Source organism: Barbus barbus, assembly GCF_936440315.1.
Source record: "Barbus barbus genome assembly, chromosome: 12".
Taxonomy (NCBI): domain Eukaryota; kingdom Metazoa; phylum Chordata; class Actinopteri; order Cypriniformes; family Cyprinidae; genus Barbus; species Barbus barbus.
The window spans coordinates 31,758,932-31,771,497 of NC_136740.1; the positions used below are offsets into that span (position 1 = coordinate 31,758,932).

The 12,566-nt window shown below is 36.4% G+C and overlaps 3 protein-coding genes across 3 annotated transcripts in view; all 3 read left to right on the plus strand.

Moving 5' to 3' along the window:
* ggctb (gamma-glutamylcyclotransferase b) overlaps positions 1–3,706 on the plus strand; it is an 8,524-nt gene extending 4,818 nt beyond the window's left edge. The window contains exons 4-5 of the mRNA XM_079430414.1: positions 275–407; positions 3,255–3,706. Coding sequence (XP_079286540.1) covers positions 275–407; positions 3,255–3,422 — 301 coding nt within the window. The 3' untranslated portion in view covers positions 3,423–3,706. The remainder of the gene's footprint in view (positions 1–274; positions 408–3,254) is intronic.
* The window catches only part of ifnlr1 (interferon lambda receptor 1), a 676,379-nt gene that overhangs the window by 657,100 nt on the left and 6,713 nt on the right, over positions 1–12,566 (plus strand). The window lies entirely within an intron of this gene.
* Positions 4,313–12,564, plus strand: nod1 (nucleotide-binding oligomerization domain containing 1). The gene is made up of 11 exons (XM_079430445.1): positions 4,313–4,584; positions 6,185–6,359; positions 6,977–8,780; positions 9,768–9,851; positions 9,929–10,012; positions 10,382–10,465; positions 10,602–10,685; positions 10,783–10,866; positions 10,957–11,040; positions 11,492–11,575; positions 11,785–12,564. The coding sequence occupies exons 1-11, from the start codon at positions 4,411–4,413 to the stop codon at positions 11,855–11,857; spliced, it is 2,814 nt and encodes a 937-aa protein (XP_079286571.1). The 5' UTR covers positions 4,313–4,410; the 3' UTR covers positions 11,858–12,564.

The window sequence follows — 12,566 nt, forward strand, 5'->3', positions numbered from 1 at the left end:
CAGTAATCTAAAAAAAAAACAAAAAAAAGTGTCTAAACTTAGGTCTGTATTCCAAAGCATTCATGAATTATAACAATTTAAGTTTGGTTAGTGCACTTTCACATCGATGTTGAAAAATGAGGGGTGACACTTAATGTAAAAATTGAACCCAACAGCTGGGTTTGTCCATATTTGAAACAGCCCAGCATTTTTCAGTCAGAGATCTTCATGTAGACACGTAGCAGTAGTAAGTGAGTGATGGAGCTCTTCATGTGTGCTGGATGCTCCTCTGCAGGCAGGAGAACGTGAAAATGGGCACCTACAGTCCAGTGGAGCTGAACGTCTCCACCAGCAGACAGGACCTCAGCTGTCGGACGTACATCATGAACAGCTGCATTTATGCACCACCTTCACCGCAGTATCTACAGGTACAGTCTCCTGCGTGCTTCAACAAGTCTCAGAAATACACCGTTTATCAGGATTTAAGCTTAGTTTAGGACAGTGGCTCACAACACTTTGCAATTCAATTTAAGTTTATTTTGAATAAAGCTTTTCACAATGCAAATCGTTGTAAAGTTTCTACATTATATTCAGTAGTAGCTTATCAGGGTTGATGTCCATATGGCAGAAATGTGCAGTTAGCAAAATTTAGCAGGAAGCAAAAAATGACGTGTTCAACCCAAGCAAAAGAATGTTAATCTGCATTTGATCATATAAGAATAAATAAGAAAGTATAATTTTAAAAGTGTGATATCTAGACAGGGAAAAACCTGGGACATTTATGCATTATAAAAACATATTATTCTAGTTATTTCAAAATATCTATGTTTAATATAAAAAAATATTTTATATAAATTTTTATTCATAATTTTGACCAAATGGAAATCAGTGGAAACTTATAATTCTGTGTGCATTTTATTTAAAAAATGCATATTATTTATGCATTTTATAAATATAGATTATTCTAGTTTTTTTTTTTTTTAAGATTTTTTTTACAATTTCTAGCAAATAAAATATTTTAGAGCATTGCATAACCAGAATAATATTTTTTACTCACAATTTCTAGCAAATATTATATTTTAGAGCTCAGCATAACTAGAAAAATATTTACTCAATTTCTAGCAAATAATATATTATAGATCGAAGCATAACTATAAAGTATAATGTTATTCTAGTAATGCCAAGCTCTAAAATATTTTATCTGGGAATTGTGAGTTTTGTATGAGGAACAGACTGAAAATGAAATGGTTATTGATTAATAATGACTTCCTCTGGTGGGTTGTTAACTGCTTCGGTCGAATCACTGATTCAGAAAGCTGAACTCGGCTCACTTCGATTCATGAACGAACTGAATCCACTGATTCACTGAAAGATTACTGTATGAACATTTCTGAATTAAGAGGAGATTTTCCTAGCCTCTATTGTGTGTGAAATCACAGCAGCAACAACAGAAACACATGCTTCTCTAAACAGAGTAATCTGATATCATTCTTCAATCAGAATGTGTTTGTTATTCGTGCTGCTGGCGAAAGGACAATGTTGTGGTGTTTTTTCTGGCGTTTGCTCCGGCCGGCTTTGTATGAGACAATAGAGCACCGCCAGCAACTGGGTCAGTGATGCAACAAAAACACATCAAACCGAAGCATCCCGAATATGCACTATAATTTTCATAATACAATACAAGAGTCTCTGCCACAAGATAACTTCTACATATTTATCCATTTAAATTGGACATGTATGAAAATAGGCAAGCAGCACATGTGCTTGTTATGAATTTATAAATAAATCTCGGTACTGTCCTAAACATTTACATGCAAACATATTGTTCTTGTCACATGCACGTTAAATAATTTAGTTTGCAACACCGTGTGATGATGACAAATTATGGTGATTACAGGGTTTCTGCAAATATATGACTTTAAGACCTGTTAAAGAAAATTTAAGAAATAAAGGCAACACGCTATGTCAATACTTTGTTCTCTAAATGTGTGAAAATAAAAGTTCCAACTAATCAGAGGCGGACAGTAGAGAAGCATTTTTACTTTTCAGGTGTCAGTACTTTATCAGAGTATTTTTCTCCAGAAAACATTCATTCCAAAGCATAATATTGTACTTTTTACTGCACTACGTTTCATATTTAATATCATTTAATACTTAATTACATTAGAAATTATTACTTTCTTACTTTTAATCAAGTAAAAGTAATTCAAAGATTTACTTGAGTACAAGAAAGTACTACATTTTTAATTTTCTTAAGTATTAAAGGTAAAAACAAACAACAACTTTAATTTATGAAACCTAGTGCAGTAAAAAGTACAATATTCTGCTTTGGAATGAAGTGAAGTAAAGTTTTCCAAAGAAAAACACTCGTGAATAAACCACAGATACTTTATTAATTTACTTGAGTAAAGCAAAAATACTTCACTACTGTCAGCCTCTGCTTTTTAATTCATTTTACACACAAAAATAGCTGAACTAGAAAATAAAATTACTTTTACTGTATCTTCTGATCACAATGCACAAAAATACTGTTCTTCTTCTGTATTTTTGTCTGGTTTTCCAGTGCGGATTTAAAACAAATTCTCAAATCAAGACGCAAAAAAAGGCATATAATAAGATATTTATTAAAGTGATGTGAATTTATGATAAAAAAGTGGGCTCGGCTCAGAAAAATCTACTTATTTCATGGTAAAACAAGTTTTCATCCCGCATTGACATATTTGTTCTTGTTTTAAGCATAAACTCAAAAAAACAAGACGTTATATCTTCATTTTGAATTTGTATCTTTATTTTAGGATGTTATGATAATTGTGATGGCAAGACAGATATATGCATTGTGATCAGAAGATACAGTAAAAGTTATTTCACATTTTTTTGTAATGCATGCAACATTTAATGCCATGACTTTATGAATTTAAGATATTCTGCTCTGATTTAAGCCCTTAATTTGTGGAAAGCTGAATTAAGATTTTTTTTTTTTTAAATCCAGAAACTCGTGAAGAAGTTGAAATAAATGATGTCAGGACCCAAGATATACTTAATACATTAATTTACATTTTAACCTAAAATCTACATTTAATTTACATCACATTTATGCACTTACAGAAGACAAATAAAAGCACAAATCTAAATCCTGAAACTGTAATAGAAAACGTCTGACACAAAAATGCCACTCAAAAGTCTAGATTCCTGCAGAGGGTGTGTTCTCTGTATAACGCAAATGACAGAAATATCTTCAAGATGCCAGTAGAAATGAAGTACCTTCTGTGTCTCAGGTTATTGTGATGGGTGCGGAGCAGAACGGCCTGCCGGAGGACTATCAGGACAAACTCCGGTCGATCGAAACCAACAAATACGAGGGACCTCTGCCTGTGATGGACAAACTGGAGAAAGCTTCGAAAAAATCCAAAGAAAGGACAGAAGAGATTCAATCTGATGATTAGCGTCGGATTCACCCTCATAAATGGCGTCTATGTGCACACTTATCTGTAGTCTACAGAATTCACACCGGAGCACAATACTGTTTACGCAGACGAGGGGAAGAATGTGCAGTATTTGTAACGTATGGTAGCAAAACAAAATTACATAAAGTATTTTTGCTGGCATTCATTGTGTTGCGTTTTGCTTGTTATTTTCATTTCAGATTGTCGTAAAAATCTTTTTGGAAGCTTCATTTTTAAGAGGTTATGCCAAAATGTAATAAAATAAAATTAGAGCTGATTCAACCATCATATTTTATAAGACTAGGATTTGAACAATTTCTTTTGATTTTAATGGGAGCTATGGTTTATCAGAAAATCGTAATTTCCACATTCGGTAAAGTGCCAATTTTCCAACTTGAATATGCACAATTCCACAAGTGTCAGACATGGTGGATATAAACTGATAGTTCACCCAAAAACAAAACTGAAAAAAAGTTGATGGTAGCCATTGACTTCCATAGTATTTTTTTTTCCATGCTAGATGAGAGACCTATCTCTTTACACATAATACACTATCGCTATCATTCAGATCTGTTAAAGGATTGTTAGGCTGCATTAATTAGGGAACACTTCCCAAAACACCTGGGTCTGTATTCCTAAAGATGCTGAGAATCCTCTCAGAGAGCTCCTAATTTAGCTAGGACTAGGAGTCTTATCTTAAGAGTGATTCAGGACCGATCTGAGAGAGGAAAACACACTTGATCTCAGTGAGGAGGCGGGGCTTCGCAGAAATGACCAAACCCAGGGTGTTTCACCAAACCGGGTCAAATTTCATCTTTTAGTTTCACTTCCTAGTTAACATGGTAGGAGCGGAAGCAAGTAAACTTCACTCAGTATTCCGTTCAACCTTCGGTTTCCGTTTTAGAAGCTGCTTTCTTAAAACACAGTATATCTGAATTGTTCTGCGAGGAGAGAGCCTGGGCTGATGCTCTCGCGCTAAGCAGGTAACATGGGCTCGTGCACGAGCGAGGGGTCTCACCTGAAGCTGCTGACGGCACACCGCGAGCTGCTGGTGGAGCAGGTGAAGAACACGCAGTGTGTTCTGGACAATCTCCAGAGGAACGGCTTCATCTGCACTGAAGACATCGAGATCATACACCGCAGCAGCACCAGAACTGACCAGGTCCTCCAAACACACATTAATATCAGATCAGGCTTATATAGCACAGGTTTACAATTAAAGTAGGCCTACTTCTTCTTAAGTGTACTCAACTGCACTGTTGGGGAAAAACTAGTTGCATGTAACTAAATTACGAAATGTAATTACATAATAAACGTAGCCTTATTGTAATCAGATACAGTTATTGAGAAAATGTGTAATTAGTTACTTATGAAAACGTTAACAATTACAAAGGGGGTTGCATCTGGATTGTCTCACACACACACACACACAGCTCTAAAATGTGCAACACCAATGTTTCAGGAGTTTAGGACACAGAATAGGACCCATGCGTATTTACTATTTGGGTTTATCTATATGCTTTATTTTTTAAGATTAACTATGAACTACAATGCACTTTTAACATAATATCTGTATTTATTCACCACTTGTACAATTGAGTGTGTTAGTGTATGAAAGATGGGTTCAAGTGGTGACTAAATACATTAGAGATAGTATGTTAAAATCACATTATAATTCATATTCATTGTGTCCCAAAATAGCGCAGTTGAGTGCACTTAAGTACTAAAAAATATTTTTTTAGTATATTAAGTACAAAATCAGTGCGTGAAAATAGAGCACTTTAAGTACATTATGAAAGTGTACTTTTTTTTTTTTTAACCTGGGAGCCTATCAGTATAATACACCAAGTATATAAGTAGCCTACAAACTATTACTGATATCAAATATCGTACCATGCTACTTAAGTAACTTCATATATGTTACGCAAACTTACAGTATATACCTGTATAAGCTAACTTCAAAATATACTGAATGTATGAATTCCTAACATACAAAATGATCAAATTATTTAAACAGGGCCTTAAAGGTTTTAATTTGCCCTTTATCTGTGAAAGACCATAGAAAGATCCTAATCAGAAAACCTTAAATTCATAGTCATGACATTGAATGTTGCATGCATTGATAAAAACTAATATCTTCCACTGTATTTTTATCTTGTTTCCCAGTACAGATATCTAAACATCCTTAAATCAAGATACATTTACTTTTGTTTTCTGAGAAACTGTTTAAAATCAGTTTATGCTTAAAACAAGAACAAATATCTGTGGTCAGAAAACCTCATTTTCCCTTTAAATTATGAGGCCATTGGCAGATATTTGTTGTTGTTTTTGATGTTGCTCAAGTAAATGCATCTTTCTCAAAAAATAATCTTTAGATATTTGCACCGGAAAACAATACAAAAATCCTGAAGAACATTTTTTGCAGTGTGATCAGAAGCTGCAGTAAAAGTTATTTCCATATTCTAGGGGTATTGTATTTTTTTTGTAAAATGAATTAAAAAGTAATGGAGATTTTTTGGTTGTATTTTGTTGTATAATAATTTTATTAAGTTGTATTTTTAATCTTTGAAGTGCCGCTAACACTACTCTTTGTGTCTTTACTTGGTCTTAAATTTACCTTCATAAAACATGCGTTACCTGTTATAGTAAATATGTTATATACTCTGAGCTGGTTCAGAATAAAGACACCCTGTTAAATATATATATCTCTCCACAATATATATTTCACAATTAATCAACGCACCTCATTTTTGGACACGCAGGTTCGCAAAATCCTGGAGCTGGTTCAGAGTAAAGGAGAGGAGTGCTCGGCATATTTCATACACGTTCTTCATGAAGCATATGACGCTTACATTGATCTGCGGCCTTGGTTTGAAGAAATTCGGTACAAACCATTAGACACTATTAGTGTCATACCAGTGGTTAACACAGACCCCAGTGAGTATTTTAGTTTAAAATAACATACGTGACCCTGGACCACAAAACCAGTCACATGGGTCAATTTTTGAAATTGAGATTTATCATCTGAAAGCTGAATAAATGAGCTTCATTAGGATCGGACAATATTTGACTGAGATACAACTATTAGAAAATCTGGAATCTGAGGGTGCAAAAAAATCTAAATATTGAGAAAATCTCCTTTAAAGTTGTTCAAATGAAGTTCTTAGCAATGCATATTACTAATCAAAAATGAAGTTTTGATATATTTACAGTAGGAAATTTAGAAAATATCTTCATGGAACATGATCTTAATATCCTAATGATTTTTGTTATAAAAGAGAAATGTATAATTTTGATCCATACAATGTATTGTTGGTTATTGCTACAAACATACCTGTGCTACTCATGACTGCTTTAGTGCTTCAGGGTCACGTGTAACATTTTACAAATACAGAAACCATGAAATGAAAAGTGCAGATCAATGCTCATAATCTGAACAAAAGATTTTAGTTCTTGGCATGTCATACTGTAGGACACTACATTTATGCACTTGAATATTTATGACAATATTCCGCCAGTTGTTTTGGTGCACTAATGTTTTCGCATCTTTGCAGTTAGCAAGTACTGTGAGAAGCTCAGATACGAGCTGGGAAGAGACACTCAGTTCATCACGTCGTACTCGAAGAGCGAGGAGACGCCGCTTGAGGATCTTTACACAGAGACTCAAATGGAGCTCTTCAATGACAGAGGTGAGAGTTTGGGATACTTACAGAGTCTGGATGAGCTTCTTGGAGACCAGGGAGTCTTCAACCTGCAGGCCGAGACCATCTTCATCACCGGCGACGCTGGTGTGGGCAAATCCATTGTTCTTCAGAAGCTGCAGAACCTGTGGTCCAGAAGGGAGCTAAAGACTCGCGCCAAGTTCTTCTTCAAGTTCAGATGCAGGATGTTTAGCGCCTTTAAGGAAACAGACGAGATCTCGCTGAAGGATCTTATCTTTAAACACAACTGCTATCCAGACGGCGACCTCGATAACGAGGTCTTCACCTACATCTTACGATTCCCAGAAACTGTGCTTTTCACTTTTGACGGATATGATGAAATCCAAACCGATTTTGACTTGGATAACGTGCCGGAAACGGTGTCCCCGGAAGAAAAGACCCGTCCGCTTTTGCTTCTCATGAACTTGCTTTGCGGAAAATTGCTCAAGGGTTCCCGGAAGATTCTGAGCGCACGAAGTGGCACCGAAGTCCAAAGCAGAGTGATCCGGAAGAAAGTCTATTTGAAGGGATTCTCACCTGAAAACCTGAAGAGATACACTGCTTTGCATTTCCCAGAGAAGGAACACAAGACAATGGTGACCGATCAGCTGGACGCTAATCCTCACCTCTGCGGTCTTTGCTCAATCCCATTGTTCAGCTGGATCATCCTCAAGAGCTTCAAGCATCTTCATTCGGTGTATGACAACTTTGAGTTGCCGGATTCTTGCATTACGCTCACAAACGTCTTCTTGCTTCTTTCCGAGGTCTTTCTCGGACACTCAATTGCACGCCCTGGACTTTTAAAACGGAGTACGAGGTGTCCAGCAGAGACCTTTAAAGCTGGTGAGCGGAAGCTTTCGACATTTGCCCGACTGGCTTTGCATGGTCTAGAACGGGGAAGACTTGTGTTCAGTATGGAGGAAGTGATATCCTGTGGATTAGAAGATGAAGACCTTCAGTTTGGGTTTCTGAGGCCTGCTTCTCATTACGATGGATGTGGAGGCTCTGCAACCTTCGAGTTCCTCCACGAGACCCTCCAGGCCTTCTTAGCGGCGTTTTCATTGGTGCTTGACTCCAAAATCACTCCTGAATCTATTCTAAGGTTCTTCTCCAAATGCGAATACAAGAGGTCGTCGCATCTGTCCTGCTTGCCTTGTCTGGGAAAGTCGAGACCTAGAGATAAAGACCCTTTCCAAACCAACTTCCAGTTCACCAATTTATTTCTATGCGGCCTCTTGTCCAAACCCAACGCGCCGCTCCTGGAGCATCTCGTTCCACCGGCGTTATTGAAGCAAAAGCGCAAGATGCTCAAGTCTTATCTGTCCAACAGCGTGAAGACGCATCTTAAAGGCCTTCCTCGTTATCCATCCACAGACATTGATGGTGACAAGGTGCATGCAATGCCAAATTTCTTGTGGATGCTGCGGTGCATATTTGAAACGAACAGCGAGGATGTTGCCAAGATGACGGCCAATGGCATATCGGCGGATTACATTAAGATCGCCTTCTGTAACATTTACTCGGCCGACTGCAGCGCCTTGAACTTTGTCCTCCACCATCGTAGGAAGCACCTAGGAGTCGACATGGACAATAACAACATCAACGATTACGGCGTGAAGCAACTGAGACCATCTTTCAGCAAAATGACGGTAGTAAGGTAAGAAAAGCCAGACAGGGTTTAGCTTTACCCAAAATGTATACAATTTGAAGAACTAGAATGCAATTACCAGCAGACTGAACAACAAATGAAGTTCCTACCTTTTGGCAGAACTGGGTGTGATCTGGATTACATCAGATTGCAAAAACTGGTAGCACTTTATTTTAAGGTGTCCTTGTTACAACATTACATGTACTTACTATTATAATAACAATAAATTATGCATAATTACATGCAAGCCAAACCCTAACCATATAGTAGGTACATGTAGTTCATTAATATTACTCAGTACTTAAATGTATCATTACGCTGTAACTAGGACATCTTAAAATAAAGTGTAACCAAAAAATTAAGTACTTGTAATTAGATTACTCTGATTCAGACTACAGTCAGGCTAATTTTTTGTTGATTACATATTCACACAATAGCGATAAATTATTCATAATTTATTGATTCTTTCTAATTCTTTTTCATCATTTAGATTTTAATTTCTAAATTAGCTACTGCTTGTATATTCAGAAGACAGTCACTAGTCATTTCAATTTTAAGGAGCATTATCTCATTTTCAACATTGCATTCGTGCAGTTGTCTTTCACCTAATATATTTACTTGAAGTTCCCCGAGATTTTAAAATTAACATTCTAATAATTATCACATTTGCATGTTCACGTTATAATGTAATTAATTATTAGCTTTTCATTAAACCCACAAACCCCTGCAGTTCCTAACGAACCCCAGATTGGGAAACCTTGACGTAATGTAATGTTTAATGCAATATATTTTCTTTCTCTTTGTAGTTTTATATCAATATGATACAAGATTACCATATTTAAATCAATGTGATATAAGAGTTAGGTCAGAGGTAAACTACAAGTAATCGGATTATATTTCTTCAAATGTGTAATGTAACGGATTACGTTAGTAACCACAATTTGTGTCATGTATTTTGGAATCAGTAACAGACTATAATTAGTAATTGCCTTTCAGATTTTGCGTGAACCAGCTCACAGACAGCAGCATTGAGGTTCTGGCAGAGGAACTCATCAGACACAAAATCATTCAGGTCTTGGGGTGAGTTCATCCGTTCATCTTTATGTTGCCAGGTTTTATTTAGACCTCATTCTACTCTCTTTTCTTGCCATTTACAGTCTTTACAAAAACTACATCACAGACGTTGGAGCCAAACTAGTAGCAAAGATTATTGAAGAATGTCCACACTTAAAGGTTGTCAAGTAGGTATCTCTTGTATTTTGGTAATGGAAGAATCTTTATCTAATATGTGAAAATCTGCTCTTTTATACACATATGGCATTAAAAATCCATTGCTCCAAAAAAATCTTTATTGATAGACCATGTGGTGAACGTTTTGACTTTTTAACCACATGATTTTGTCATTACATTTTTTTTTTTTTTAGCATTTGTGCAAGTTCTTGCTTTGTTTTGATTTGACTGCACCTTATAAAACATTATTCCGATGTGTGCATGGTTTTATTGATGGGATTAAAAATTGATTGCAATGCTGTCCAGATGATGCACACTTTAAAACAAATTCTCACATGGTATGCAGAATGCATAGTTCATCATTTGTTTGTTTGCCATAGGCTCGGCTGCAATAACATCACAGGTGTGGGTGGGAAATACCTGGCCAGTGCAATTCACAAGAGCAAATCCATCTTTGATGTAGGGTAAGAATATGCACTGGAATAATTAGACCATACCTTTAAAATGACGTCAGTGCAATTCCTGTTTTTAAACAGAATTTTACAGAAATTATTCAAAACTATGGTAAAGGTTTGGTGACATTAATTGAATTGGTTGCAGAATGTGGGGAAACACCATCGGAGACGAGGGTGCAGATGCGTTTGCGGAGGCTCTGAAGAATAACCGCAGTCTGACCAACCTCAGGTAAATCTTGAAATGACTCTCCTGTGTCCATTCTGAGAAATTCAGCTGTCAGATAAAGAACGAGCGATCTGAGATTGATCATTGCATTGCTGTTTAGTCTCTCTGCCAATGGCATTACATCTCACGGTGGAAGAAGTCTGGCAAAAGCACTGAAGGAAAACACAAGCCTTCACATCTTCTGGTACGACTGGATGCCATATTTCGCATCTTAAAAAATAAAACCTAATTAGCATTCTCAGATGCATTCTTATTTAACGTGCTTGTTTTTCAGGTTGATACAGAACAAAATCTCTGATGATGCAGCGTCAGACTTTGCGGATGCCTTCAGGTCCAACTCTGCTCTGACTCATCTGATGTATGACCGATTCTTCCTCATTATTTCAATAATGCACAGTAATAACTGTTTCACACATCTGGCATCTGCAGCATGTAAATGGTACATGCTCATTTGGGTGTCTGATTTAAAAGTTTACAATATTCTCAAATAGTGCAAATGCAAATACTATTTATTTGCTGCATGCTTGACAAAAATGGCATGAAAATACATTGTAGCCTGTGGACATTATTAAAGGAAATAATCAATGTGGTAACTCAAACATCACAAGCTCAATGCATGTCTGCTGCAGATGCTAAATGTGTGAAACAAGACATCTAAACATACATACTGCATGGTAATTTATTAGCTATTAGATCAGGATATCGTTTCTATTTTGATCAACTGCAGTATATGCCAGAAATGCACTTCAGCTCTGTATGCACAATGTATTTACTCGGATGGATTGAATAATCCATTCAACTCTCTACAGGCTAATAGAAAACGAGTTCACCATTAATGGAGCCAAACTGATGTCTGAAGGCCTGGTTAACAACACTACACTGAAGGAAGTCAAGTAAGATATGCTATCTGATCCTAAAACTAGAGTTTGCATCATTTTAATGGCATAAAACCTGTAATAAAAGATTATTCTTATTATTTACACCTCAGTTTAACCAGATTTTAAAGCATTGCATTATTCTTTGCAATGAAGGCAATCTCTTAATGCATTACGGCAAGCTCCAGCAAAGACAGGGTTTCACACATTTTCTGGTTTGTTCACAGTATAAAAGGAGACCGGGTTTCTGAAGAAGAAGAACGACTCTATGAGGGCGACAAGAGGCTTCGCTTCCACTGAGAAGAACCAGTAAAACACGTGATTTGAGAAAAGAGTCTGTGAGACAAGAAGGAAGTTGGTGTCATGCCACAGACCACTGGTCTATATCAGTAACAGAAGAACCATTGGCTGTGAAAGCAACACAGATTCAAAACTTTCAGTTTATTACCGTGGCTCTGATGTGAATTTCACACTGAATCCAGAACAAACACAGTGAGATGAAACTCTTTGGTAATGCTTAAAGCCTTTTTAGGGATGCACCGATACTGAGCTCCTGTACTCATTAAAATGCCCCGATACCAAAAGCCGCTTACGCTCCGCGTGTGAACAGAGCTGTGTTCAGATAAAGAAACACCGTCAACAGAACAACAGAGAGCAGAATGGAGTTATTAGACATTATGGATGTCTACGAAGTACATGTAATTAATATAATGTTAACATTTACATTTAATAGACACTTATCAAAAGCAACTTGCAAATGATGACAATAGAAGCAATCAAAACCAACAAGAGAGCAATAATATGCAAGTGCTAATGTGTTAGGTGCTAAAGTGCGCACACACACACACACACACACACACACATTAGTGCTGTCAAACGATTAATCATATCCAAAATAAAAGTTTTTGCATAATAAATATACAGAGTACACACACATTATGTATATATAAATACACGCACACACACACACATCATATATTTTGAAAATATTTACATGTTTATATTTATA